The sequence below is a fragment of the Molothrus aeneus genome, chromosome Z (genome assembly GCF_037042795.1).
Source record: "Molothrus aeneus isolate 106 chromosome Z, BPBGC_Maene_1.0, whole genome shotgun sequence".
Taxonomy (NCBI): domain Eukaryota; kingdom Metazoa; phylum Chordata; class Aves; order Passeriformes; family Icteridae; genus Molothrus; species Molothrus aeneus.
The window spans coordinates 30,832,405-30,860,081 of NC_089680.1; the positions used below are offsets into that span (position 1 = coordinate 30,832,405).

The window sequence follows — 27,677 nt, forward strand, 5'->3', positions numbered from 1 at the left end:
AGTGTTAGAGCAACAGTGTTAGGGCAGTCAGGCAAGAGAAACTGTTTTCAAGGCTCTTCATTATGAAAACAGGAGCTTGTTATCAGCTGTTTCTGGGAGCAGGCAGTGTTCCTGATGAGCCCTAGAGGAGCTGAGCCCTCGCGCTGTTCAGTCACGGCTGAGGCCCAACAAGCTTTTGTCAGGTCACTGTGGTGCCTGGAAAAGGAGCAGGGGATGCACTACCACAGAGCAGGGTGAAAGATAACCACAAGGGCAGCTACTCTCTACCTGCCCCCTTACCTCCTGCCTTTCTCCCCTTTCTTTCCACGACTGCATTAATGGAATGAATTAATCTAGGAGAGTGTAGCACCTCAGTTTCAAGCAAGAGAACAGTTTCAGAAGTTAAAATGTATGAATTTAAAAGGGCTTAAATATGTGAACTTTGAAAATGGTTTGACAGTCTTGATACTACAATTATTTGTAGCAATTTTGGTGGCTTTAAGAAATACTGAAGAGAAGCTAAAGGTCACAAGCTTTAGCTGATCAATATATATTTAGCTTGCATTCTTGAAATAAAAGAATCAAAGGCTACTTCTAAACTGGGAGCTTTCAGCAATGTTGCAACTGAATTGGTAATCTTCCAGTCATGGATTTAGTGGCAAACAGAAATATTTTATCACTATAAATATCCACACTCACTACTTTATATTCTTACTCTTAAATAGTATTTCTAGCCAAAGAGTTTTTAGCACAAATTGCAAATCAAACCCTAATAAATTTCTTCCAGTTTATACAGGCAGTAGTCACCTACAGCAGATTTGAGTATATCCAGGTGGGGAGATTCCACCACCTCTGAGCAACCTGATCCAGCATTTGACCGCTTCTAGTTTATACTAGTTTTTATTTAAATAGAATTTCCTATATTCCAGTTCTTCCCCAACTGGGCACCACAGAGTCTTAATCCATCTTTATATCCTGCAGTGATATATGGCCTCTGCCTCCTCCATAGATCTCGTTAGGTTTTTGCCTTGATTAATGATTCCTGCACAGTTAAACTTCTCTTGAGCTTACCAGAAACACTCCATAAACAGGAACTTCTGATGCCTAACCAAGGAGGGGCATCGGAGATGATTGCTCATCCCCAATAGGCTTCGAACATTACTTACCTGAACCATAGCCAGTGGAACGGTACTATTATTATTGGACTTTTGAAGAATTCCAGTAATTACTTACAGCCAGGATGATGATTAATTGATGTCTTAAGTCAATCAACTTGCAATCCTATAAACAATGTTCCTAAGTGAGGCCCTTCTAACTGTCCTGGGCCACAGCAGGCTCCTCTGAGTGGAACACTTCCCACAGCTCACCAACTCAAGAGTTTGCAATACTCAGAGGACCCATGTCAAAGAAAAAAAAAAGCTGAAGATGGGACCTGAACTGATAGCTCCCCATATTGCTTAAGGCGCAAACCTCACTCCTTCAGAAATGCAAAGGCATTCAATATGAGTATTTCACTGAACTTAAGGGGAAATTTAGTAGGTATCTTTATCTTTGTACGTATGCACATACACACACATGTGTGAGTTGATTTAAACACGTAGCAAGTACACTATAAGCGTTGCCATCTCAGATCTATAATTATGTTATATTGTTGAGTAAATCCTATTTAATCTCTCCATAAATGTTAAACTAGTCAATGATTGAGTGTTGCCAAGTCCTTTACAGATAAACCACCGACGAAGTCCAGAACTATGACTGTTCTCAATCATGCTCTATCAGCAGCTTGGAATGCTGTGGCATCCCATCTGTAAGGAGAAGGAAGCATCCAAAATTCATATGTGCTTGTGGTTGAACAGAATGATAAAAGTCAGAGGATCCTCAAAATTCCATACTTAGCATGGAAATTGGTATGTTAGTCCCTGATCTCCTAGACTCAACAGTGGAGTTTGGATAAAGGGTAGGGTGAAAAGGAAGAGAGATGAGGGAGGGGGAAAAGGGAAAGGAAAATCCAGCTGATGGGGTGTCCAGGTCCTGGGGCTCATGTGCACCTGAGCTTTGTGGAGTCATGGGGATACCTCAGCCCCATTCCTGTGCCTGCACTGTACTGTGTTGTGCTTTATTTGCAGAAGCCAGAACAAGGATGTTTGTCCTGAAAAAGTGCTGCCCTACCTTTGTATGTCCCCATCTCAATCCATGTCCTGCTCTTGCTCACTGTGTAATTACCAGCAAACCTTATTGAGATAAGATCCAAATATTACCAGGCGGAACATGCCTGGGCTCGTCTGGCCCTTGCTGCCTGACCAGAGGTGGCAGCTGAGGGGGTTTTACCTCAGAGACACCTTTGGCTAGCTGTAAGTTGCAGCTGGCACTTGGAATAAGTCCAGGCAAGCAGGAACTCAGGTTTACCTCTGGTGGAAAGGCTTCAGGTGATGGTGAAGAGAAAAAGGAGACAGATTCTGCTGGAAGGTTTAATCCAGAGTTTTATTCCGGGGTCACAGATCTCTGAATCTTGTAACAGCGCCAACAGAATTCAGACCGCATGGTCGCTGTGTCTTTTAAGCCCCAGGGAGAGGGGGAGGGGAAGGGGTAGGTGTGCCACCAACCAGGTAGGAGGGGGGAAGGCTCAGGGGACAAATGACACTTGGATGGCCCAAATGTCCCCAGGGCTGAGAGGCATCTTTTGAACTTCGCCAATCAGACGATGGCCTTGCTGGCCTACTGAGATTGACGGACAGCTCTCAGCAGGAGGCAAGAGGAGGGGAAGGGAGAAGGTATTGGCACACCTGAGGGAGGAACTGATATAGCTAAAACAGGATATTGCATCACACTGCAACATCTCCCCCTAGTTTTGTTTAAAAAGAAGAGGACTGGGTTTGTGGTGCTGAGTGCTTGCCAAACCATGGTTGGTAAATCGGTTCCTCCTCTACAGGAGAGTCAGCATTTTCCACTGAGGCTTTCATGTCATCCATTGGAGCACTAAGGGCTTCCAAATGGTAAGCTCCAGGAGGGGGAGATGAGCCTGAAATTAACTTGAGAACCATGCATTTGATTAGTCTGAAAACAATGATAACAACTACAATAACAATAACTAAGATAAACAGTACTAAAATTACAGTTTTCAGAATAGATCCCAACCAGCCTGAGAGTCCCCAGCCTTTGAACAGTCCACTCAGCCAGTTGTCAGTTTCTCTCTTGATGTCCGAGGTCTTTTGCCAAGGTAGCCCATACGTGCTTTGGGCTGAGGGACTATCCAGGAGATCGCTGATGGGAAGATCACGAGTAGGACAAGGAGCAGGCTTGGCCTCATGGCGTCTTGAGGCTACACATGAACTGTGGGATCTAAACTGGTACAAGGAAACTTAAGACAAATGTATTACAAACTATTCCAGATAGAAGGCTTAAATGGAATTTCCTCCAGAGAATGCGTGCGGCGTTTCCTTCTCCAGGCAGCATTGGCAACCTGGGGTGCTTCTGTCAATTTCTCTGAGACCTTGGGAACATAGGGCCTTACCCATTTGGAAGGAACCCACTTTAACCCAGAGGGGTGGACACACAGGCGTATCCATGTCCCCAAGTAACCAATTTGTAAGGTCCCACTGTCTTCCAAGTCTCAGGGTCCTTTACTAAGACCGGAGGCTTTTCTTTTAACATCGTATGACTGCTCCCCCCAAAGTGGCATAGGATGGGCGGATTCAGGCTGTCAAAAGAACAGTTCAGAAAATTGATTGTGAACAGTGCCCTGGGCAACCGGATGTGGGGGGGTTCCAGCTTCAGAACCTGTTATTGCTGGTCCAGGACTCTTCTAATATCACGGTGAGTCCTTTCTACTATGGCTTGACCTGTAGGGGAGTAGGGAATGCCAGTTTTGTGCTCTACTCCCCATTGCTGCAGGAAGCTCCCAGATTCCTTGGATTTGTAAGCAGGCCCATTGTCAGTTTTCAACTCCTTGGGGATGCCCATGAAAGAAAAAGCCTGTAAGAGGTGCTTAATGGCATCATTAGATGACTCTCCTGTGTGGGCAGAAGCATAGACCGCTCCAGAAAAGGTATCTATACTAATGTGAACGTATTTATGCTGTCCAAATGACTGTATGTGTGTTACATCTGTTTGCCACAGTTCACAACTGTTCAACCCCCTAGGGTTTGCTCCTGCACTCATTGTAGGGAGTGCATGTTGTTGGCAATTTGGGCATGTGGCCACAATTGCTTTGGCCTGTTCTTGAGTGATGTGGAACTGACGAACCAGGCCAGGTGCATTTTGGTGGAAAAGCTGGTGGCTGATTTTTGCTTGTTCAAAAACATTTGGAAGAGTGGCCATCACTGCAGGTGCAGCAAGAGCATCTGCCCTTCTGTTGCCTTCAGCGATAAACCCTGGCAAGTCGGTGTGTGACCAGACGTGCATCACATAAAATGGTTGCTCTCGGTGAGTGACTAACTTTACAAGTTTTGAGAGCAATTCGAAAAGTGCGATGTTAGACACTTCTTGCAGTATTGCTTGATCTGCCCTGGACACTACTCCTGCCACATATGCAGAATCCGTTATCAGATTGAATGGTTCTGAGAACCTTTCAAAAGCCCTAACAACTGCAGCCAACTCAGCAACCTGAGGTGAACCTTCCACCTCAGCAATGTCTGTCTCCCATTGCTGGTTTGAGGATCCTTCCAAGTCATAACGGACTTGTGGGACTTCCCGGCCGCATCTGTAAAAACGGTCAGAGCCTTTTTTAAAGGTCTCCTACTCAGAGCATTCTCAATTTCAGAGTAAATTGAACATCTTGCTCGAAAATTTATTGGGCAGGCCATTGGACAGAAATTTGTCCTGAGTAGGAATCCAGAGCGAACTGCAACACTTCATTTTCTCGAAACAATTGTTCCAATATTTGCATAGAATTTTGACCAGATTTTAACTCAATTGGAATGTGAATGCACTCAAAGTCACATCCTGCTAACTCCTTGATCCAGGTCCTTGCTTTCCAGATCAGTTCTGCTACCAGCTCTTGAGGCTTTGTCATTCTCTTGGACCTTTTGTGACTGAGGAAAGCCCATTCCATGATCAAGAGAGGGTCCCTCTGGTCCTGGCCCTTTTTAGGTGTATCCTTTGCCTTAGGTGTTTGTTTTTCCTCCCACTGGAAAATGGTTCCATGTAGGTGTGGCAACTTACCTAAGATGATAAATTTGAATGGCAGGTCAGGCCGACATCGGTTGGCCTGTCTTGTGGACATTGCCATCTGAACTTTTTCTAGAGCTTTCTGTGCTTCTGGGGTAATTGACCTAGGAGCACCTGAATCCTCTCCCCCTTTCAATAAATTGAAAGGGGGGGCAAGGTCTTTGTTAGTCAGACCGAGCCATGGCCTTACCCAATTTAAAGACCCACACAACTTGTGGACATCCGCAAGGATCTTGATCTTTAGATTGATTTCTAGTTTTTGAGGAACAATGGTCCTATTTCCAATCTCTAAGCCCAAAAATTTCCAAGGTGGCATCCTTTGAATTTTCTTTTCCTGGAGCTCAAACCCTGCAACAATCAATGCATCAATCGTTAGGTCAAGCGCATGTGTGAGTAGATCATCACTGGGGGCACACACAAGGATATCACCCATATAATGATAGATGATGGCCTTTTCTGCGGCTGCACGCACTGGGGAAAGCAGGGAAGAGACATACCACTGGCAGATCGCTGGGGAAACCTTTAGGCCCTGAGGTAGAACTGTCCAATGGTACCTTTTCATAGGGGCTTTCATGTTGATGGTGGGGACTGAGAATGTGAAACGCGGTGCATCGTCAGGGTGTAGTGGAATTTGGAAAAACCAATCTTTTATATCAATAACAGCCAATTTCCAATCCTGGGGAAGCATTGTTGGGGATGGCATACCAGGCTGGGGAGAGCCCATATCTTCAATGTCATTATTAATTTGTTGGAGGTCACGGAGGAGCCGCGATATCTTTTTGTCAGCTTTCTGAATGACAAACACTGGAGAGTTCCACGGGGATGTGGTGCCCACAATGTGACCCTTTTTCAGTTGCTCTTCTACTAGCTCTTCGAGCGCCTTTATTTTTTGTCTACTGAGCGGCCACTGTTTCACCTCAACTGGTTTGTCTGTTTTCCACTTCAGTTTTTGGGTGTAGCGCTGTTCATCAACTGCTGTACAAAAATCCTGTGGGGAGTCTGGAATATCAATTGTGACACCCCACTGGGCCATTAAATCTCTCCCTAACTAAGGTTCTGAATAATCCAACACACATGGACGGATATTTGCCAATTGTCCGTTTGGTCCCTCGATTTGGATGATGTTCTTGGATTGTCTTGCCAATTACATGCCCCCTACACCTCAAATATGACCGGCAACATTTTGCAAAGGCCAGTGTGCTGGCCAGTCTTGCATTGGGATCACTGTGCAGTCTGCACCTGTGTCTACAAGCATCTCAATGCATTTTGACTCCCCACCCCCACTGACATTACACCAGATTTTGGGTTTGTCTTTCCCAATAACTCAGACTAGGGCAACTGTGGGCCCTTGTTTTTCGGTGCCTTCAGGTAAACACAGCACAGGGATAGCTTGTGCAACAATTTGTCCTTTGGGTAGAAACAGGGGTTGGTGGAAACAGTGCAGCCCGAGAACGAATTGCTCAGGATCTGATGCTGTCATTCCTGGAGCAATTTCAATCTCTTGTGGTGTGTGTTTGGTGTCCCCAATGACGATGTACTTACAACGAATTCGGTGCCAAATACCCTTCTGCTCTGGGTTGACGGAGACAAAATACCAGTCCGTATCTTTCAGGTGGAGTGATTCTGTCAGCTGCAACCTGTAAGGCTCATTGACAGAAGACATGGTTAACATAGGTTCACCTAAATCATAACAAAGGTTATTTTGTTTAACTTTCAACAGTGGGCCAGCAGACATAGTCTTTGAAGCATCTGCTTCACTTACAGAAATAGTAATATTAGCACGCACTTGGTTTGTTTTGGTTCCCTTATTCCCTTGGCCTGCTCTTTTTGTGTCTGCACGCCTGGCAGGCCAGTGCTCCCCATTCAGTTTTTTTGTTGTTGTTGGCCCCCTGAGAGTGCTTGTAGTTTTCCTCCCCTGCCATTTCTAAATTCATCAAATTGCTTTTTCAGGGGGCACTGGCTACTCCAATGTCCAAGGTCATTGCAAAGCAGGCATGGCTTTGTGGGGTCAACCATTGCTGGTCGTCGCTGCTGCCCTGGGTACTGCTGTGCTGAGGGAATGGGCACAGGGCTGGCAACGGCGACACGCTGAGGTAATCTTGGCAGCAGCCTTGGTCTGGTGTCCTCAGCAACGCTCATCAGAGGCACTTTCCTGTTACAGACTAGAAGCATATCTTTTAGTGGGGTGGGGGTTAAAAGGTAGGCTTAAAATTGCCGCTTGACACTGTTCATTTGCATTTATAAATGCCATTTCCTCTAAAACTTCTTCCCTAGCATTCTCTTTTTTAACTTGGATTTCAATAGCTCTAGTTAACCTTTCTACAAATTTCAGAAAAGGCTCTGATAGTAGCTGCTTGATCTTACTATAAGGCTCAAATGGCCCTTCAGGCTGAAGGGAAAAGAAGGCTTTTTCAGCTGCTTCTTTGACTTTCTCAAATGTTTCTACAGGAATTGCAGCAGCTTGGATTGAGGGTAAGGACCATTGGCCTTCACCAGAGAGATGCTCAATGCTAATTGGCATGCCATTGATATCTTTTGCTGTGTTTGGATCAGCATGCAAGACTGGGAGAGCTTCTTTTAGCAGTTGTTTCCATGCTAATTCCCATAATTTGAATTCTGTAAACGTCATGAGGCATGAAAAAAGCTGTTTCAAATCATGTGGGACAACTACAGTCCTTCTTAGTTCAGAATTTAAAAGGACACAGAAGTGTGTGAGCCATACTCCCTATGGGATTTGCAAACCTCTTTATCAATTCTCATCCAAAAGTTTTCCAATTAGCAGTTGGGGCTCCCCCTTGAGCTGCCGGCTGATACATAACAGGAGCGAATGACAAAGTGGGACCCTGTATTGGGTCTGCTGTTCCCTGCCCCGTATGCTTTGAATCGTAAGCCTTGGGATGGGGAAGGAATTTTGGGATGCTTAAGAGGATCTTGGGAAGAAGAAGACCAGGTGTGGGATGGTGCCACATGGCATCCTCCATCTTGTTGACTCCCTAGGGACTGGGGGCCATTTTGGGGATCACTGCTCTCTGAAAAGGTGACACGTGCTCTGGGTTTCAGAGCAGGGGACACAGGGGTTTGGGAAAGGTTCCACACGGTCTGGCCAGGACGTTGTGGACAAAGAAACTCAGGCATTTTAAAGTACTCAGGGAGCCGGCTTCCCAGGGCATGAGCAGAGTGTGCTCTCTTTAAAATACCAAGTTTTGGGGTACAGGGTTTAGAGCTGGGAGGGGGGGGAGAAACAGGGAGAGCAGAGGTACATTCTTTATTATTTGGCTTTTTTCTCCAATTACCTTTGTTTGAGCAAGGCTGCTTGAACTTATAAACTCCAGAACATGAATTTAGCTGAAGATGTATTCCCAGACTGTCCCAAGGTTATCAATTCATTCCCAACTTTGTCCCAAAATTTAATATTGTGGAAATTCGTGGGAAGTGTAGAAAAAGCCACCTTATTAAACTGTTTCAATTTTCCTTTAGAGAACTTAACATCTCCACTGACTAAGATTCCAACAATATGATAATACACTCCTTTTTGTGCTGTGCTAAACTTAGAGCCCATTTTAGATGTAAAAGGCACAATACAAACTCCCGCTGACCGAAAACAAAGCCAAATCAGCTACCGATCTCTAAAAAAAACCACGCTTGAGAAGCAAAAACGAGTAGACGATAGCCCTTCACAATGCATCTGCTTATACTACTTTAAAATTCCGCGGCAGCAGCATGGAATCGAGACCTGCCCTGCCGCGGCGGGGGATAGACCAAGCCTCTCCCGCCGGCACCGCGTGGTGAACGTGAAACCAGAGCCGCCCTGCCCCAAGAAAGCACCCTCTGGTGCTGCGCGGCCAAGCCGAAACCAGGGAAACCCCGCGCCACCTCCGGAGAGACCCCAGGCTGCTCCGAGAGAGAGGAGGGGCGGGCAGAACTCTTCCGCTCCTCCGCCGGTGCCGCGAATTTAGAAAAGCAGCAAAGCCACGCCGCAGTGAGCTATGCCTAACAGGGTATTGCTCCCGCTCCGTGGGGCTGCGCAGCCTATTAAATGCTCTGATTAAGAGCGAAAAAGAACAGATCTCACGGCAGAGACTGTAATTCAAGTTTCTACCCCCCCTAAGGAGCAGAAATACTCAGCGAAATCAAAGCTTTTCGTGGTAAGGTCAGGCAGGATAAATCTCTTCACCTGAATAGGACCCCACGGGCAGGAGGGGCTCCCCTATTCTCCTCTGGAAAATTTGCTCACCAGAAAGGAGCTGCACTTTCCAGAGGCGCAAAGCATTCCGTGAGACTTCTTGTGGATTCAGTTCCAAAGTCTCTGCTGAGAGCAATGCAGTCAGCACTCTTCCAGTGGATGCTAAGCTACCTTTAAAGTCTTTCCGAAGTTTTGAGATACCAAGAGGACTTGAGGCTGCAGGGTCGAGCTGCCTCACGTTGGGCACCAAAATATTGAGATAAGATCCCAATGTTATCTTCTATGCTTCTACAAAAGGGGGTCCTCTTTGAATGTCATGACTCAGCAGGAGGTCTCCCTAACCTTTTTGCATTCCCTATCTCTGTGAATAATTTCAGATTGATTCTAATTCAATTTTCCTTTCTATGCTTCATCTCTCTAGTAAGTAATAGAGCGAGTCTTGCCATCAAATTTTTTAAAGTCATGATTTGCAAATTTATATTAAACCTGCTTTTGCTAATACCTTTGACAGCGGTTTATTAAGCAACCTAAACTACTTGTAACATACACTTCCCTTCCACCAGGTATGTGTACACAAGGTTAAGACCCTCCTGAGCTTTCTCTTCTCCAGAGATGAGATCTCTTCAATCACAGATGCTTCTCCTGTCAGGTTTCAGATCTGGAACTCAGACAGGAAGTCAAGCTAGCTGCTTTTGTACAATCTTCATAACTTCTCTTACAGGATCCTACAAACACAGTAACTGTAACCACAACCTGTCACTATTTTATTAGTTTGACACACTGCCCCACTCTAGACTTAGTAACTTACAAGTATTTGAAAGTAAGAAAGGGTAACAAACCAGTAAGTTACTTGCTTGGAGAGAGGGCATTTTGTCAGAATAGATAAACCTCCATTTATTTTTATAAAGTAAAGTTCTTGTTGCTTTAGTCTTTGCTGAACATTAACAACGTGAAGTGAATATTTTAATTTCCTACAGCTGTCTTGAAAACCTTTACTATATTTAGTGCTATAAATACATAACTTGTTGGCTGAATATCACAACTGCACTCAAGACATTTTAATGTACCACACTGTGGGGAGTGTGTTACAGCATTTCTAGTTGGCTTGTCTATAGCAAGCTATGTTAATAACTTCCAGGTTTACATCATGTTGCAGAACTGACATAAACAGCAGAATGCATGCCATAATGCTCAGAAGAGCTGATTCTGCTGCTTTTTAAAAATAAAATCTGATGCAAAAGCTAAAGAAAATTATTTTCATTGATACAAGGGTTTTTAATTAATAATTTTTGATTTCTTAAAAACTCCTTTGTAGAAGACAGGTAAAATTCATGTACCAGTGCATTGAACCACTTTAAAATGTGCTTCCTATATAGCAGAAAAGGATTCAAACATTAAGAACCAAGCCAAAAATAATCACAAAATAAGTTTATTACTACTTCAAAACATTTCAAAAGCAGCCAAGACAGTACTAAAGAAAAAAAAGGAAAAATTAACACAGTAACAAGACTAAGGTACAATACTATGCAATAGCAATACATCTTTCATAAGATTTAAAAACAGGGTATCACCAGTTTAGAAAACATCTAACACCACATTTGTGGAAATAAATTTAAAGTGTATCCCCATAGTAATATTTTAGAACAGTCACGTAGAAGCAAGGAAGCTGAAACTTAGGCCAATTTGTTGCTAATAGTGTCAATGACATTGTAAATGATCAATTTGACTACTGACATTTACAAAAGAAATGATACAAAAAAGCAGCAAGGTCAGACATCATTTGAAATAAGTTAAAGCGCTTTTGAAATAAGATTTTACACTTTCATGCGAAGGACTGTGAAACAGGAGAACAGCAAACAAGAATTCTGCATTAAATTAAAATGGACCAAGAGAGAATACGGGAGAAGCAGTACAAGACAGACATTTGAACAAATATTGGATTCAAGTACAAAACCATTTACCATTTAAGTGCAAGGCTGAAGTCACAAATTAATGTTCTTTAAACTCTATTCCCAGACTAAATAAAGCTCAAAAATAATACTGCCTGCTTTCACTGTACACACATAGTTCCACAGCATGTTGTAATAACATTTGGTACAAACTTGTATAAAGTTGATCTTTTAATCTTTCGTTGCTGGTGCAATAGGATCTTTAAAATTGTTTAAGAGTTTGATATTAATAAGACAGTTAATAGTCCCCAAGGTAAAGCACTCCAGTCAATATAGTTGTTAAACATAACAGAATTAATAAGATATTGAACTACTGTTCCTGTGGGACAATCAGTACAGCAATAAAAACTATTAGTTAAAGTCAGTATTTTGATTTTGCTACTCTGCATTTACTGGAGAAAGTTTGATGCCAAAGAAGTTGTAGAAATAAAACGTGTTCTTTGGTGCAAAGTACTGCTGTGATCACTGTTAGAACAGTGTCTATCTTTCATGACTGTACTGGTTATTGGAATTGCTAATTGCACCACAACTGCCCACATTCTGTTTGTAAAAGTCTGCTCATCAGATATTATCCCAGGCACCCCAGATTTATAAAGATATCTACTCAAGGGTGTACTTTTAATATGTGAATTTAAGTTCAGTATTTAAAACTGACTCACTGAAATGAAATCAGAGATTTTATCATTCTCAATAGAAATTAAAACTATCCTAATATCATAATCTCATTATATTTATGTATTTACTCTGCAAATGCCTCAAAAGAAAGGTACTAATTGAAATAATTCCAACTTAGCCATGAAAAGTAAAATCTGGGTGAGTGAAATTACAGTTTTCCAACCTCACCAGGAATATAAGTGATAAACGTACATATCAAAAATCCACCTAGAAGTAATTGAAATTACTGGGGCTCATAAGTAAAAGAGTACTTAACTTTTACAAAGTGGAAACCTTTGTATCAATTGAAGGACTCAGAAGATGAATCTTCAGTAAAGCTTGCCCTAAAAATGGAATATGAGTTGCAGTATATTGTATACAACCACTCTTTTTTTGAGGACCACCAGTCCTCAAAAATCCCCAATTCTTAGCAATGCAATAGATGTGTTTTCTAGCTACGTCTTTTTTTGAAACAATCTCAGGAGTAAAAGAGAAACCATACAGAAAATATCAAAAGTCTTGTCTTATATGCTTTATATAAAAAGCTTTATGAGTTTTAGAAATGCTTAAGGTTCACTTGAATATGTTTACACACAATCAGGAAAGATCTTGAATATTTATCAATCATGGGGTTCATAATGAGTACCTGTATGTATATTGATAAGATACTACAGCTACATGCAATAGTTCAAGAAACCCATACTTAACTCAGTAATCTCACATAGCCTGAATCTAAAGTTAATACATTTTTTTTAGCCGCCTTTTTTTTTTCCTGTAAGTTGCTCTTAACAGATTAAAAAGGAGCATGGTACTTCATCACCTGAAAAATAAAAAGTATGAATGCATCTTAAATAGTTAAAATATCATATAAATAGAGTTAAACTTCATAAGCATAAAATCCAAAACCAGATTCTTACATTAACTTCATAAAGGGATAAAAGTTAAGACAGCATTGCAACTATTCATGTGAACCTTTTACCTCTGTTTTTGCAACACTGCAAAAGACTAGCTCACACATCTTGGAAAAGGCATATGCAGGACAAAAGGTGTAATTTTCTGTTCTCAGAATCATTGTTCTTTTATTTCTGAGTTTTTAGCCCATTACAAAAGGATCTGCATTTATTGGAAAGAAACACACAGCAAACTAAGGCCAACTTAGGTATGTGTGACAAGTTAAATACACAGTTTGCCAAGAGAACCTCAGAAGGGAAATGAGCATGGAAAGTCTGGGTTTATTCCTGTTGGCATACAGTGAATTTTGGTTGCTGCTTTTAAGAAAAGTCACCAACTGGGAAGCTGTCATCCCAGAAATTACACTCAAGTTAGAAAACAAATGTGGGAATTAGAAGTATTTGCAAGGTATCACCCACTAACTCCTAAAGGCATAGAAGTTTGGCAAGCAAGCATTTGCTGAAATACCCACTAATACACTAATGAATATAACAACCACCTGAAATGTCAGTGCTCACAGGAGTCACACACCTGGAAGACACAACATTTTAGTAGTTACCCCACAGCACCAGCCAAGTATTTGGAAAACACAAAGAACCACTTCCATTCAGACCAAAACAAGATGAAGAGTAGTCATATCCTTTTCCTGTAATGCAACAAGGAAGCAGCTATCCACTCAACACATGCAAGTAGTTAGGAAGGCAGTTCAAATGATTCCATACAGAGGCTCCATTCCATATACTCTGGAAAAACTTGGGCTTACCAAAATGCTTGCTTTGGAAGCTACAAATAGTTTGCTGCGTAGGCATCTCTTAATGTTTGCTCAAGAAATCCATTATCAGGAAGTGCTGTGGCAGACACTGCACTGCACTCTACTGACTCAGCTGTTTCAAGTGATTCTCATGAAAGACAAGTGCTGCTCATGTTGCATTGATCTACTGAGCTACACCTTCTTGTAGATTTTGAGACCTAGAATGAAGAATCTTACATTCTTTTAATATCTTAAGCCTGTGGGAAGGGAACAAGAAACAATGAAGGATTTTTCTTGTTCTGCTTTTCTCCACAGTAGAGAACACAAAGTTATTTTAAAAATTATCTCAAGTCATGTCCAGTGACAAGGAAGTCTATAGCAATTTAAGGGACCTTGACAGGGCCAGGATTTCACACTGCATTTTTCTTCCATGACTACCACCTCAAATATACAAACTATTCCCTTTGAAAGCACAACTGTATTTATTCATCATGTATCCTTTATGAAGGGAGGAGACTGGCTATTTACTTTCATACTATGAAGAAGCTCAATTTCTAGTGGTTAAATTTAAAAAACAAACAAATCAAAGCTTGAGGAAAGGTGATGAACCCAAGAGGAAATCCAACACAGAATTTTAAGCACATGTGTCCTGTGCCAGATATGGTGCAGTTACACCTTAATGTTTTACACAAAATAGCCTTGTTATAAATAGATAAATTATCACTATTTGATTTTTAAGCTGGCTTTCCTTTTTTCTTGGGTGGACCTTTGTAGCCTTTAGCCTTTCTTCGCAAGTTTCTCCGATCTACAACGGGTACCTCAATTTCTGCTTCCTCAGAGCTGCTGTCAGCAGCCCGCTCTGCCACTGTCTGCGTGTAGTGATCTGGCTGCTCTGCAGACTCTTCTGAGGGCTCTTCCAACTGGTTCTTCTGTGCTTCCTGTCCAGAAGGCTGCTGAAAAGAAACACCCTCAAGTTCAACCATTACCAAGGAGCTCTGACTCAAGGCAGCAGGGGCCTCCTGTGAGTTGTGCCCTGCTTCCTCATTTTGATCTTCTAATGAAGAAGGTAGGTTTTCAGAAACAGATTCTTCTGCTGCTTCAGTTACCACAGAGTTGGGCAGGCCATTGTCAGAGGGCTCTTCCTTTGATGCCACAGCAGCTGCGTTTTCAGTGCTGGCCTTTTCAGATTCTTGCTGTTCTTCGGTGCCCTCCTTCTCTACTGATGCAACTTCTTCAGTCAGCATTTCAGAATCATTTTCATTTAAAACCTATGTGTGGAGGGAAACAATCAAAAAGACAATTAGTTGAAGGTAAAAGACACTGAACAACTACTGCCTCTAGTTATTAACATCAGAGGATAGTTTGGCATTCAGCAGGTTTTTAATTCTACACACATAACTTGAAAAAACAGTTCTCCTTTTTGCACAGGACTATTTTTTGACCTGCATTTCATATCCAGAGTTGGTCTCTGATTTTCAAATTGTTCAAAAGAGTTGAACAATTTGAGGTACAGGAAAAACACTCTGATATTAATCCCAAGGGGAAAAAAAATAATTTACACAAATACAAATATTGTTTTGCTAGCATATAATAATCTGCTTTTGCACTATAAACAAGAAATGAATAAAACCTGTGTTCTGAAAGCAAAGGCATTTTAGCAGTAGTTAATTATTTGTACACCTCATCGGGCACAAATTGCTAGACAAAAAAGTATGTGGCTTTTCACTCTTACCAAACCAGTATTTTAGTGAGATTCAGCAGTTTCATGACTGTCAAGGCAAACTGCTGCAAACATATCTTTCTTTTGGGTATCACACGCATATAGGTCCCACTTCTGCACATTGAAACAGAAATGTTAGTGTATTCTCCTTACGCATTTACATCATCTGGCCTAATAATTGCTTCTCCCAGTAATTTCATACAATGTCAGGGGCTACTTTCTGTTACTTAACAAAAGAAAAAAAATCCCGCAGGGTAAATACACTTACACAAGTAAAAATGACTTCACATTTTGTTTCAGTTCTCTCACCTTCTCTGATTCAGTGTCTTCTGGGGGTTTTGCTGGAGCATCAAGGGTTAATGGAACAAATGGCGTAACAGGTTCTTTTCCTTGATTCTCAGACAGCAATTTTGATTCACCACTTGGAACTTCATTTACCATCTCCCCTTCAGCCATGAGTGAGGTCTTACCAGTTTCTTCTGCTACCTCACCATTAAGAGGTTCTGATGGCATTTCCTAAAAAAAAAAAGTCATATTTGTAAGTCAAAATTACACCCAGCTATTATTCCCCACTAATGGATGTACATGCAATCTAAATTTGAAGCTTAATGTGAGAAGCAGATAGCTGAGATATCTAGAATTGCATACTAAGACAGAACTTAATGCAGATTGGCAAACTTAACCAGAGTATTAGTTTGTTATTGTCACCTGTACTAAATATATGACCATAGCTTACAGTTAGGAGCCAAGACAAGAAGTTTTCAATGCATCTCTCATGCCTCCTGCAATCATTCCTTGAACCTAACATACATAAAGTACACTTTCTCATCCATCAGTAAGAACAAAACCCCTGAGGCATTGCTAGGCATAAAGAATATTCAGAAATTTAAATTCAAGTTGTTAACAAGGTGAAGCTAAAAGCTGGATTTAAAGTTGATGTTTAAATCCAACAGGCAATTTTTATGTAGAGAAGTAAAGAGAACCAATAGAAGTCACTGAAGCATACCAGGTACTGATATCTTGAAAAGCTTTTCTTTAAGATTAGAGATACTGGGTCAGATCTTGATCTTATCCTAGTTCTCTGGAATTTCTTATCAGGAGAAATCAATTAAGAAAATTAGGATGGTAGACAAGCTAGAAATTCATCTTACTGAAGATCCTATAAACTTTATTGTTCAAATATGTACAGTGAAATATTCCCTGAAACTATTTCTGTACTAGCCTTAACTTCTCAGATACACTTCTTAATGAAGCACTGGTGCAAAAAACCAAAGAGCTGAGAATCACATGGAGCAAGGTAGCAAGGACCACATTTAACAGAAACTGTAGCTTGTATTCCAAACCTATCTGCTATTGGTATCCCATCCAGCTCACCTCCATCTCACTTTGTTTCTCAGAGGGTGATACATGCATTTCGGCTTCTAATACAGACTGGTCCTCGTTTTCAACAATTATTTCCTCATCCTTCTCAACAGTATCCACCTTAGGCACTTCTACTAAGTCTCCAGAGCTTTCAGATGCGTGGGAAACAAGTTCTGGCCTGTAGGTATTAAGATATTTCTTTTAGATTAATACATGATTTAGGGAAATTCTTTCATGACCAATTATGTAGTACATGTTTGCCATAGGAAATACAAATCTAGAAAACGCATCTAAAAATGGCTAACTCCTCACTAGGAAAAAAATTATAACTAGGAAAACTACTCTGGCAATTATAAAATTATATCTGTCTCACTTCCATTTTATGGGAAAGAAATCTGAAATTTCTCTAAGTTTGTTATTTTAAATTTAGAAAGTAGTGATGTATTACATATTTGAAAGCTACAAAGGGTTAAGAAATGCAGCAACTTCTTTTTCCCCCCATCCCTACTGTAGAAACAGTTTCAAATAATGGAATTATGAAAACAGCTGTATTCATATAATCACTGAAAATATAGATATTAAAAAGATCATGACTGGAAAGTAACTCAAGGCAATAAACACATCATGAGTGAATAAGTTACCATCAGCTAGAGGTTACATTAGCAAATATCTAAAGATGAAGTGCTGGTGCACTGCCACTACTGCAGGATAGTAACAGAAACTCAAATATTCAGTTCTCATTTTCAAGATGATAAAGTTTAGATGAACTGAAACTATTACATACAAGCAAAGAAAAAAAGTGCATGTAATAGATGCACAGGAGTCTACTTTATGATCTCATAGTAAAGGCAGTACTGGAGGGTTTTATCCTACATGCCAGTCTGGAGATGAAAGTAGGACTCAAGAGGAAAGTGCACAATAGAAGACCCTGATTCATTTGTTGGTATGCATGGAAAGTACCAAGCTCATATGCTGTTCTGATGCCTTCATTTTAGTGTTCCTCTTAGCTCTGCTTAAAAATACCATGTAACACATCTTGTCTAACAGCAACACCTCATTGCCTAAATGTTGCAAGGTCCAAAATTTGACATTCAAATTAGGTTAGTTTAGTAACCAATCATATCAGGGTAGTCCTCTTACATACGAACTAGCCAATTATTAGAAGTAACAGCATTTCTTAAGCTGTGGCAGATCAAGTGTGCTGCTTGACCTGTTTGAACCAGCTTAGGGCAGTGCACTCACAGTGCAGCATAGCAATACAATATCTGTAATTTCACAGAGCAATTTAAACAAAAATTAGGCACTGCCTAGTGGAAGGCCTCAGCTGCACAAAGAAAATCCTCATGACAAATTCTGTTTAAAGAAGCCTCATGTCACAAGCTTGAGTGATTTCCTATAAGATAATCGAGTTATCTTCAGTTTGTCTAAAGAGGTTTTAGGGGTTGAAGTGGATTTCTTTGGAAGAGAATGAGAGGAAGACATACACATGGAGCAGGGTGGGGTGGGCACAGTGTGTCTATGAGGGAGGAAGGGGCTACTTATTTACAAAAAATAGATATTCTGAATGGAAAGACAGTAGAAATTATTACTCCAAGCCCTGTTCTGTAAGAACTGTTATGGTACACAAGTTACACGACTCTTCACATCCACATCTGATGATTGTTACACAGGTTAACATCATTTATACTGGAAATGGTTTTGGGTTCTTTTCAGGATGTTAGATCAGATGTGATGGTTTAAAATATTGTCTGAGCAAAGGGCTTTCCTTTGAAGACATGGCCCCCTATAACAGTTGTTATTAGCTGACAAGCAGTAACCAGCCCGCCAGCTGAACAGTCAGACCATATTTTACTGCAATAAAGAAATAACAAGACTGTAACAAGAAGTGGGGAAGGGATACTTCCTCAAAGACCACACAGAGTATTATGGATATAAGTCCAGATATATTACCTCAAGAAACTGTGCTGCAAATACAAATATTTTTACTATTGTACAGGTTCAGTTACAACAGGACACTCTCAGCCTTCACTCTTTTCCTATTATTTCTACTATCTACTGAGCTTTCACAGGTACTATATTTTGGTGCAATCACTCTTTAAATGATGTCTCACTTTTCTCTCTTCCCATCTTGCATTAGACTTTACTTTTAGTAATCTTAAAATCAAGCAAGTAAAGTAGGGAGAAAGGAGAAGAAATACCAGTTGCACATCTTGTGACACCAATGTAGTTCATGGCTGCCCAAGCAACAAAATAAGAAATCAGTAAAAATGGGCTCCTGGTACCTGCTTTTGGGCAGTTGAAGAGCATTTTCCTCATCTTGTTGGGAAGTTTCAAGTCCAGGTTCCTGTCTATTTTTATTTAGCCTCTGACGTTTTAAATGACTGCTTCGTGTCCAGATGGAAGCATGAGTTGTATTAGGGTCTTAGAAGAATAACACAAAAAAAAATTCAAGTGAACAAATTCAGTCTAAGATCTACATATGACCTCCCCACCCAAAATAGTTCATGAAAGAAATTGAGTGCCACTAAAACAGCATTTTGTTGTGGTACTTTTTATCTAAATAGTATCTTTATCAAGACTCATAATTTTATCTGAATTCCTCTAAAAGGTATAGGAGTTGAATTTCAGCACCTTGGAGGGAAGCATGTTTTTATATCCATTTTACAGATGAATGAAGTAAAATGGAAAGCTGTAAAATAGCCTGCAAAACTATCCATCTAGAGTAACTGCAATACTGATAATCAAAGTTTTTACCTTCAGATGTGCTTGCATGAACATCTGTTGATTCTTTACCTTTTTGAGAGTCAGCCTGTGGAAGAAAAGCAAAGCTAATGTTATTCTAAAATTTTCTGAATTTATTAAAGTACCTTTATCATCCTACCTATGGTTGCACCTTTCTAAGCACTCATAGTAATGATCCTATAAAACAGCAACTAAAATAATTCTTAATTTATAGCTAAGTCTTCTGTCTCACCTCAGCAAATTTTATCTTTTTTAAAAGTTATCTTTATGTCATGGATGACTAGTTTTTCTGTGTTTTACTTCTGGCCTCAATGTAGAAGATAAGACTTCAAAGTGACCTGTCAACAATACCACCAAGATTTTTTTCTAACAGTTCTACTTATTATAAGCGTCCACACAATTCAATTATAGGAGCCTCTTTCTGTTTGTTTCCCCTTTCTGTATAAACCCAAGGGACTACACTGCAGTGGTTGGCAAAATTTATTTGCAAAGTCTTATTTTTATACTTTTATGCTATTCTATAGTTTTATTTTTATCCTGACACCCAACAGAATATGGCAACCCATGTAGAAAATAAGAAAAGCCAGAACTTGGTGATTCATCAGTAATGCAGCTTACATGCACAGTCAGCACAGGAGGCTGCTTAGCTCCCTCTCCCTAGAGCTTTTTTTGTCTCCTGTTTCTCCACACCATCCCTTAAATATCTCAATTTTTTCCTGCAAGTTAGCTGAGGATTCAGCACTTGATACAGTAAAGTGAGTACAAGCTGGACATATTAAAATAAAATTATGTACATTGTTTTTTCTTAGCTGCTAGTAATAATCTGGAACAGCAATTACCAGCATCCTGGTCCACTTTTCTAGTCTCACTTCCAATACTGTGGAAGAAGGCTGGCAAAAAGTGGCCATGTCTACATTCTGCTATTTGAAGTAGTGTCCTAGATTGCAAAGCAATGCGTATTCTATTTGCCATCAGTTAGAGGTGTGGTGTGGCAGTTATCTTATGTTAAGTGGGCAGTTTATCTCTTCCACAAACCAATCTTCCCTCTGGGGAGACAGCTGCTGTTAATGGTCCATTGAGTGTCACTGCACAACTGATAAAATTACAGCATACCATTGTGAGATGTTCCACCCAGAGGGAGGAGCCAAGCATTCCTACCTGGATATAACCTGAGATTCTGGGATACCAGAACAGCCTTTCCACTGGATTCCCAGAGGAACAGCTGCCTCTTCCACAGGACCTTCAGAGGGAGACTACACCCTTCTCTAGGATCACTGCTCCAATAGAACCACATCGGTCACTCCAGGAGGACTGCAGCTACAATTCCAATTGGACTACTAACAACAAGGTGTCAGGTCGAATTCTGACTCTGTCAGTGTTGTTTTGCATTACTGCATTGTTTATTTTATTTTTTATTTTCTTCCCCAATAAAGAACCGTTATTCCTGCTCCCCTACCTTTGCCTGAGAGCCCCTTAATTTCAAATTTATAACAATTCAGAGGGAGGGGGTTTACAGTTTCCACTTCGGGGGAGGCTCCTGCCTTCCTTAGCAGACACCTGTCTTTTCAAACCAAGACAAGTAGTTTCAAGTGAGAACTAAATACATAAGAATTTGTAAACTAACACCAAATTATTCTAGAATCAAAATGCACCAAATGGGGAGCACTAATGGAAAGGTGAAAATTAAAGTTGGGAGATGGTTTTTTCATGGTTTGGGGGAAGGTGGGGTATTTTACTTTCTTGGGTGGTCCAATAATTTTCAAACCTTTACAGAACTGCTTATAGATACTGCAGATGCCAATTTTAGAGCTGCCCACTGTTTTACCAAGCTATGAGGAGTTGGAGCACTTTGGTATCTACTGTCTTTTCCTCTGGAAAAGGGCAAGAGGCAGGGTGTGACTTCTTAACTCACAGCAACAAAAATCAAAAGAACTACTGTCACTCTTCTATTTTCTCCAGGTATATCCATATAGCTCTATAACCAAAACGTGTAACTTTTTAGATAATTTTGCTGATATGATCATAACTGGAATCTATCTAAAACACAGAGATGAGGCTAGAGACATTGTTACAAAAGAAAGACAACTAAGAGTTTTGCTTCCAGTCATTGAGAGATTAAAAATGTCACTATTTTCCCTGTTAATTTTGCTTTGGGAAATACTAATTTTCTCAATTGGGAAAACTTGACTTAAATTCCAAATCTAAATTTTAAACGTTAATATCTGAGAGTATTGATTTAGCCATTATTTCCCATTTTTAATTAAAGCACTGACTTCTATGAAAGCCTGTCAGTAACACAGACATTTCTTAAAGCATGCAAATCCATGCTCACAGTATTTAGAGCTATGAATGACTGTCAAGTAGATTCTGTGTGGCTTCAGAATACAAATGAAATAAAGGAAGAGCTTCATAATTTTTAATGACCCAAACATATTCATAAGTACATGTCCATGAGCAGCTGTAATCTTGTTGCTGTATCAAATACATACAAAGAAAGCTGCGGTCTTTTCATACAGACAATGTCCAACTGTTCATGCAAACTTAACATCAGCCACTGTACTGAACTGTGACATGGATATGTACCTCTAAAAACTCTCTAAACAGTTTAATCTCAGAAATAGTTGAAATACTCTCCTTTATATAATCTGCTGGTAAAAGGCTTAAATTGCAGACCCTGACAGCTGCGGCACAGACTCTACATGCATGGGGAAAACCCACCTGTCCACAAAAAAAACAACAAAAAAGCCAAAACCAAGAACCAAACAAAGCAAAAAACAAACAAAACAAAACCAAAACAAAAAACCACCAACCCATCTTAGACATTAGCATTACATCACTGGGAAGCATTACATCCACACAGAAAGTAACAAGTAAGCAAAAGTAAGCAAAAATAATTTCTCATAACTGTTTTTCCAGTAACAATACACTCAAAAAAAGAGGTAACAGACTGTGTACCTACACTTAGCTGTGTTTCTACCTCAGTCCTTGGTCCACCTGCTTCAGATACTGCAGACTGACAAAAATTGTCCTCTGCTTGCAAACTCTTATTTTCCTTCTTTGAGGTCTCTGCTGTGAAGATTTAAAAGAGTAAACAGCGCAAGAGAAAATTAGTACCTTTATAGAACAACTGTTTGTCCTGCTTTCAGGACATTGTACATGGATAGAGTTACTTTGCTATCATGGGATAGAGTTACTTTTCTTCCTAATAGCTTATACAGTGCTCTGTCTTGAATTTAGAGTAAGACAACACATTGATGTTTTAGTTGTGCTAAATAAGGGTTACTCTAATTCAAGGACTTTTCACTTTCTTATGCTGAGTGAGCAGTTGCACAAGAAGCTGGGAACAAGACACAGCCAGGACAACCGACCAAAGAAATATTCCATACCACATTGTTAATCCCAGTACATAAACTGGGAGGTGCTAATCACTGCAACTGCATTGTGTATCAGTTCTCTCTTGTGCGTTTCATTTTTCTGGTTTTGTTGTCTCCCTTCTCATTATGATTATTGTTATATTATGCTTCTGTTTAATTTTATTTCAATTATTAAACCGTTCTTGTTTCAATACAGTGGTTTTTCATTTTTTTCAGATTCTCCTCCCCACCCCACTAAGTGGGGAACAAGCAGATATGTGGCACTTAGTTGCTTGTCAAGTGTGAAGGAAAGGCCTTCAAGGAAGACATTCCATGTCAGCCAGGCAAGTGGACTACCATGGACAGAGAGGTGTCTAGTACCTGAGGGAGCCAGCTGTGCTAGAGATGATTTGTTATGAGCCAAAGAATGTGCAGTCACACACAGATTTAGACAAAGGCCAATGCATATAACCCACATGGTAGATATTTGTATATGTAGCACACCATCATCTCAACTCATTGGCATTACTGACCTAGAGAGATGAAGGAATATCTGCAGTGGATTAAGTGGTTTGCTAATTCTGGGAATACAAAGAAAATCTCTTGTCCTAGCTATGGTCTTGCCTCTCAGTTATGAAAAAATCTGTTCAAAAGGTATGAAAAACAGGTCCAGGAGTTACAGCAACAAAAAGAAGACAGGTTCTACTCCCCACCTGTACAGACAAGTATCTCAGCTATTAAGAGAGCATTCTTTTGCTCAAAAAAGAGGATAAAGGGTACACACCATGGTTTTTAAAATCCTGTGGGACCACAGAAAGGATATGAAAAAATTATATGGAAAATCCACCTCCACCCTAGAGGCATGAACTGTAAGGAAAAACAGTCACAAATGTGGATTCTTCCAGGAAAATTGCTGCTCCAGTCTCTAGCATGCAACTTCCCAGACAGAATGGAATGGCTAGTCTTACCCCGATTCTATGGTAAAGAATTCTAATCCTTGTTCACAAGAAGTGGGTGGAGAATTCTATGTCCAGTACTAGAGGGCCCTTTCTCCTTTCAATGGGAGATGATGATCAGTTAAGTTCACAGGAATGTGAGGATTCAGTAGCCTAGAAAGTCAAACCCACAAGAGTATAATGGTCTAATAGACATTAGTGCACAGTGTGCCATAATGCCATCCCGCTATAGAGAGCAATAACCTAATGTAGTTCTGGAGTGACAGGGAGGTGCCAAGAGCTGACTATAATGGAGGCTGAAACTAGCCTGACTGGGAATGACTGGCAAAAGCACGTCACTGTGACTGGCCCAGAGACTCTGTGCACCTTTGGCACAGACCATTTCAGAAGAGGACATTTCAGGGACCCAAAAGGGTAGCATTGGGCTTTCACTACAGCTGCCTTGTAGACAGGGGAAATTAAGCATCTGTCTGCCTGGCTTTTTCTCTCAGAGGACCCTTTTGGTGTGGGGCTCTTGAAGAATAACAGGTGCCAGTCTAGCTACCACAATGGTGCACCAGCAGAAATACTGCACCAACTAGATTGTCCAGGAATCTTGAAAGTGATCAAGGACTGGCCTGAAAAGATTTTGGAATATCACTAGAGGAGGTGACCCATACTGAAGAGGACTCACTGTGTAATAAGTTTCCAGAAAATGAGAAGAAATATGCCTTATTTACTGATTGTTCTGCCACATTGTAGGAAAGGATCAGAGATCAAGTCTCCTACAACAAAATGCTGAAGGAGAAGGTGAATCAAGTGAGTTTGCAGAGGGCCATCCAGCTGGCTTTAGACATTGCTGAATGAGAAAAATGACCAACATTTTAGTTCTATACTGACTTGTGTAGAGACAAATGTCCTGTGGGGTGGTTGCAGTGATGGAAGCAGAGTAACTGGCAGCAAAAAGGTAAAGCCATCTGAGCTGCCACATTGTGACAAGATAATTCTGTCTAGGTGGAGAACCTGGTTGTGAAAGTACCTCATGTAGAGAGACTGATGCACCCAAGAAATGGGCCACAGAGAACATCAGAACAACCAGAAAGTGCATCAGGCTGCTAAGATTGAAGTGACTCAGGTGGATCAGAATTGTAAATACAAGGGAAAATTATTTCTAGCTTGGTGCACCTATGACACCTCAGATAATCAAGGATGAGATGCAAATTATAGGTGGACACATGATCCAGGAGTGGACTCAACCATGGACACAATTGCACAAATTATTCATGAATGTGAAACATGCAATTAAAGAAGCCAAGTGGTTAAAACCTCTCTAGTATGGAGAATGACAACTGAAATAGAAATATGGGGAGACTGGGCAGATAGACTATATCACACTCCCTCAAAATTCCAGGGAAAAATGTCATGTCCTTATAATGGTGGAACCAACACCTAGAGAGGAGAAAACATAGCCTGAACCCCATGCCACCACCAGGAACAGTGGGCCTTAAGAAGGAAACCTTAAGAAGATGACAGAATTCCAGAATGAGATAGTGCAACTAATTTTCTAAACAACATCATAGACAACTGGGCCAAAGACCATGGCATTGAGTGGGAATATAACATTCTTTGTCATGTACCACCCTCCAGAAAAATGAAATGATACAACAATCCATTTATCCTGGAGCAGTGGGTGGCAGGACCTTCAAACATTGGGATACACATTTAGCAGAAGCCACCTGTTAAGTAAACACTAGGGAATCTGACAGTCAGTCTGACACAGCACAGTCCGAACTTCTACACATTGTAGAAAGAGATAAATGTGGTGTGTTGAGGGAAACAGTCTGGGTTATTCCTGCTTCAGGAAAAGGCAAAACAATTTGTGGAACTGAGTTTGCTCAAGCACTTGGCTCCACTTAACAGGTAATACAGGAAGATGGGGAATTCCATTGCATTCCTTACGGGGATTTGGTTTTGGGTGTGAGTAGCCAATAAATTAAATTGCAAGATGTTAATTGCCATATAACACTTTATACTGTCTCTTTCATTGTTATATGCCTATCACTCAACTGGGTACCTCACAGCGCCTGTTTTCACCATTCTGAATTTGGGGATCAGAACCTGATTCCCATTCAATTGCCATATCAAGGGTATTACAGTAAAAATCACCCAGACCAATGAAGAATTAACTTTGCAAAGCAAACAAGTGCAGTGGTGACAGAAGCAGAACTGGCTCCAGCATGCAACAATCCAACTTGATGCAAAATCTTTTCTGCTCTGCAAGACTGTTACAACAGATAGAACTCAAAGTCATGGACTAAAGGAATTCATTTTAGAGGGATGGCCCATAGGCAATGATACACGTGTGGGATGTGTGTGTATATATCAGAAGACAGGAAAGGTAACAGTGTCAGAGTAACTGGTAACTGCAAAGAACAAAACCTGGGTATGACATAAAAGATACAGAAAATAAGGAGTGGATATCATCCCACTTTCAGAAGGGATAGAATTATTACTGTTCCTAGTAGCTGACACAGTGCTGCATTGTGAATTCAGTATGAGAATAATGATGCCACACTGTTTTCATTGCTGCTGAGTGGTGTTTACCCTTTCTGAAGGACTTTTTGGTTTCCCATGCTTTGCCAGTGAGCAGGTGCACAAGAAGATGGGAGGGACCATAACTAGAACAGCCGACCTGAAGTGTCCACAGGGATATTCCGCACCACAGAACATCATGTTCAGTACATAAACTGGGGACACTTGGCTAGAAAGGGCTGCTTGGCAATCGCCTCAGCATCTGTCAGCAGGTAGTGAGCAACTGCACTGTGCAACACTTCTCTCTCTTCAGTTTTATTTATCTGCTTTTGTCTCCCTTTTCATTATTATATTTTATCTTATTTAAATTATTAAATTGTTCTTATCTCAACCCAGAGGTTTTATTTTTTTTTTCCAGACTCTCCTTCCCATCCTACTGGGGGAGGAGAGGGTGAACAAGCATCTGCATGGTACTTAGTTGCCAGCTGGGGTTAAAATACGACGCCATTCCAAATATGATCTCAAAGGTCTCAGGACAAATAGAAATCTTTCTGCTAGTTTCTACACAGTGTTCACAGAAGTCACTCTTGTACAGTATTTGTTCAACTTTTAAATAGTGTCAGAAAACAACAAAACAAAGCATCCATACCTGCAATTTTGAGATTTTCATTTTGCACTATAGACATAATAGACTTTCTCTGGAACCAATCTCCTCCTCCCTCCACTTGCCACAAAAGGTTTTTATCCCCAGGGTACTTCTCAAGGTATTGCTTACAAGCTGAGCAAACATAAGAAAAAACACTATATTATAGATACCATATACTCAGCTATATCTCAGATTTAAAGTTTATCTGAAATAAAATTATTTTGCAATCTACCATCATACACAAACAACAATAGAAAGAACTGTTAAACAAAATAGTCAAGTCTGAAATAAACTTTGCTTTACCCTACACATCTTTCCTAATTAACCCTTTCTGAATATAAGTTTAAATACTTTCCATTATTATCTTAATCTGCAAACAAAGATGAATGGGATTTTTTTCTTTTCCTAGTACCCACTTGAGATTTTTGCAACCTCACTAGTTACTGTTCCTGCCAACTAAAAAACCAAACTCAGGACAGAAGGGTTCTTAAGCAGAGGATGTAATCAAGTGCTTTTTGTCCCCTCACACTCTCTAGGCATCTGTGACAAGCACTCTCTGGGAGTGTTAATATGTTACCATTGAATGGTTAATCACTGTTCATTTCCAAAACATTTTCTGCACTGCTGTCCTTCCATCTTTTTTCTATTTATAACCTGTATCAAACATACAAGGGAAGAGGCATGCATGCTTTGACACTATTCTTTGGTCTTCGCTAGAAAAAGCTACCATTTTTCACTGGGTTCAATACTGATA

At 40.5% G+C, this 27,677-nt stretch overlaps 1 protein-coding gene across 2 annotated transcripts in view; it reads right to left on the reverse strand.

Moving 5' to 3' along the window:
* Positions 1-10,741: 10,741 nt before the first annotated feature.
* The window catches only part of FAM169A (family with sequence similarity 169 member A), a 38,841-nt gene continuing 21,905 nt past the window's right edge, over positions 10,742-27,677 (reverse strand). The window contains exons 7-13 of one of the 2 annotated variants that reach the window (XM_066569364.1): positions 26,927-27,055; positions 22,417-22,523; positions 19,470-19,524; positions 18,998-19,136; positions 16,728-16,893; positions 15,663-15,869; positions 10,742-14,901 (exon numbers count right to left, since the gene is read on the reverse strand). In XM_066569364.1, the coding sequence (XP_066425461.1) occupies positions 14,368-14,901; positions 15,663-15,869; positions 16,728-16,893; positions 18,998-19,136; positions 19,470-19,524; positions 22,417-22,523; positions 26,927-27,055 (1,337 nt within the window). In that variant the 3' untranslated portion in view covers positions 10,742-14,367. Of the gene's footprint in view, positions 14,902-15,662; positions 15,870-16,727; positions 16,894-18,997; positions 19,137-19,469; positions 19,525-22,416; positions 22,527-26,926; positions 27,056-27,677 lie in introns of both variants that reach the window. The other variant, XM_066569365.1, reaches the window with a different exon arrangement.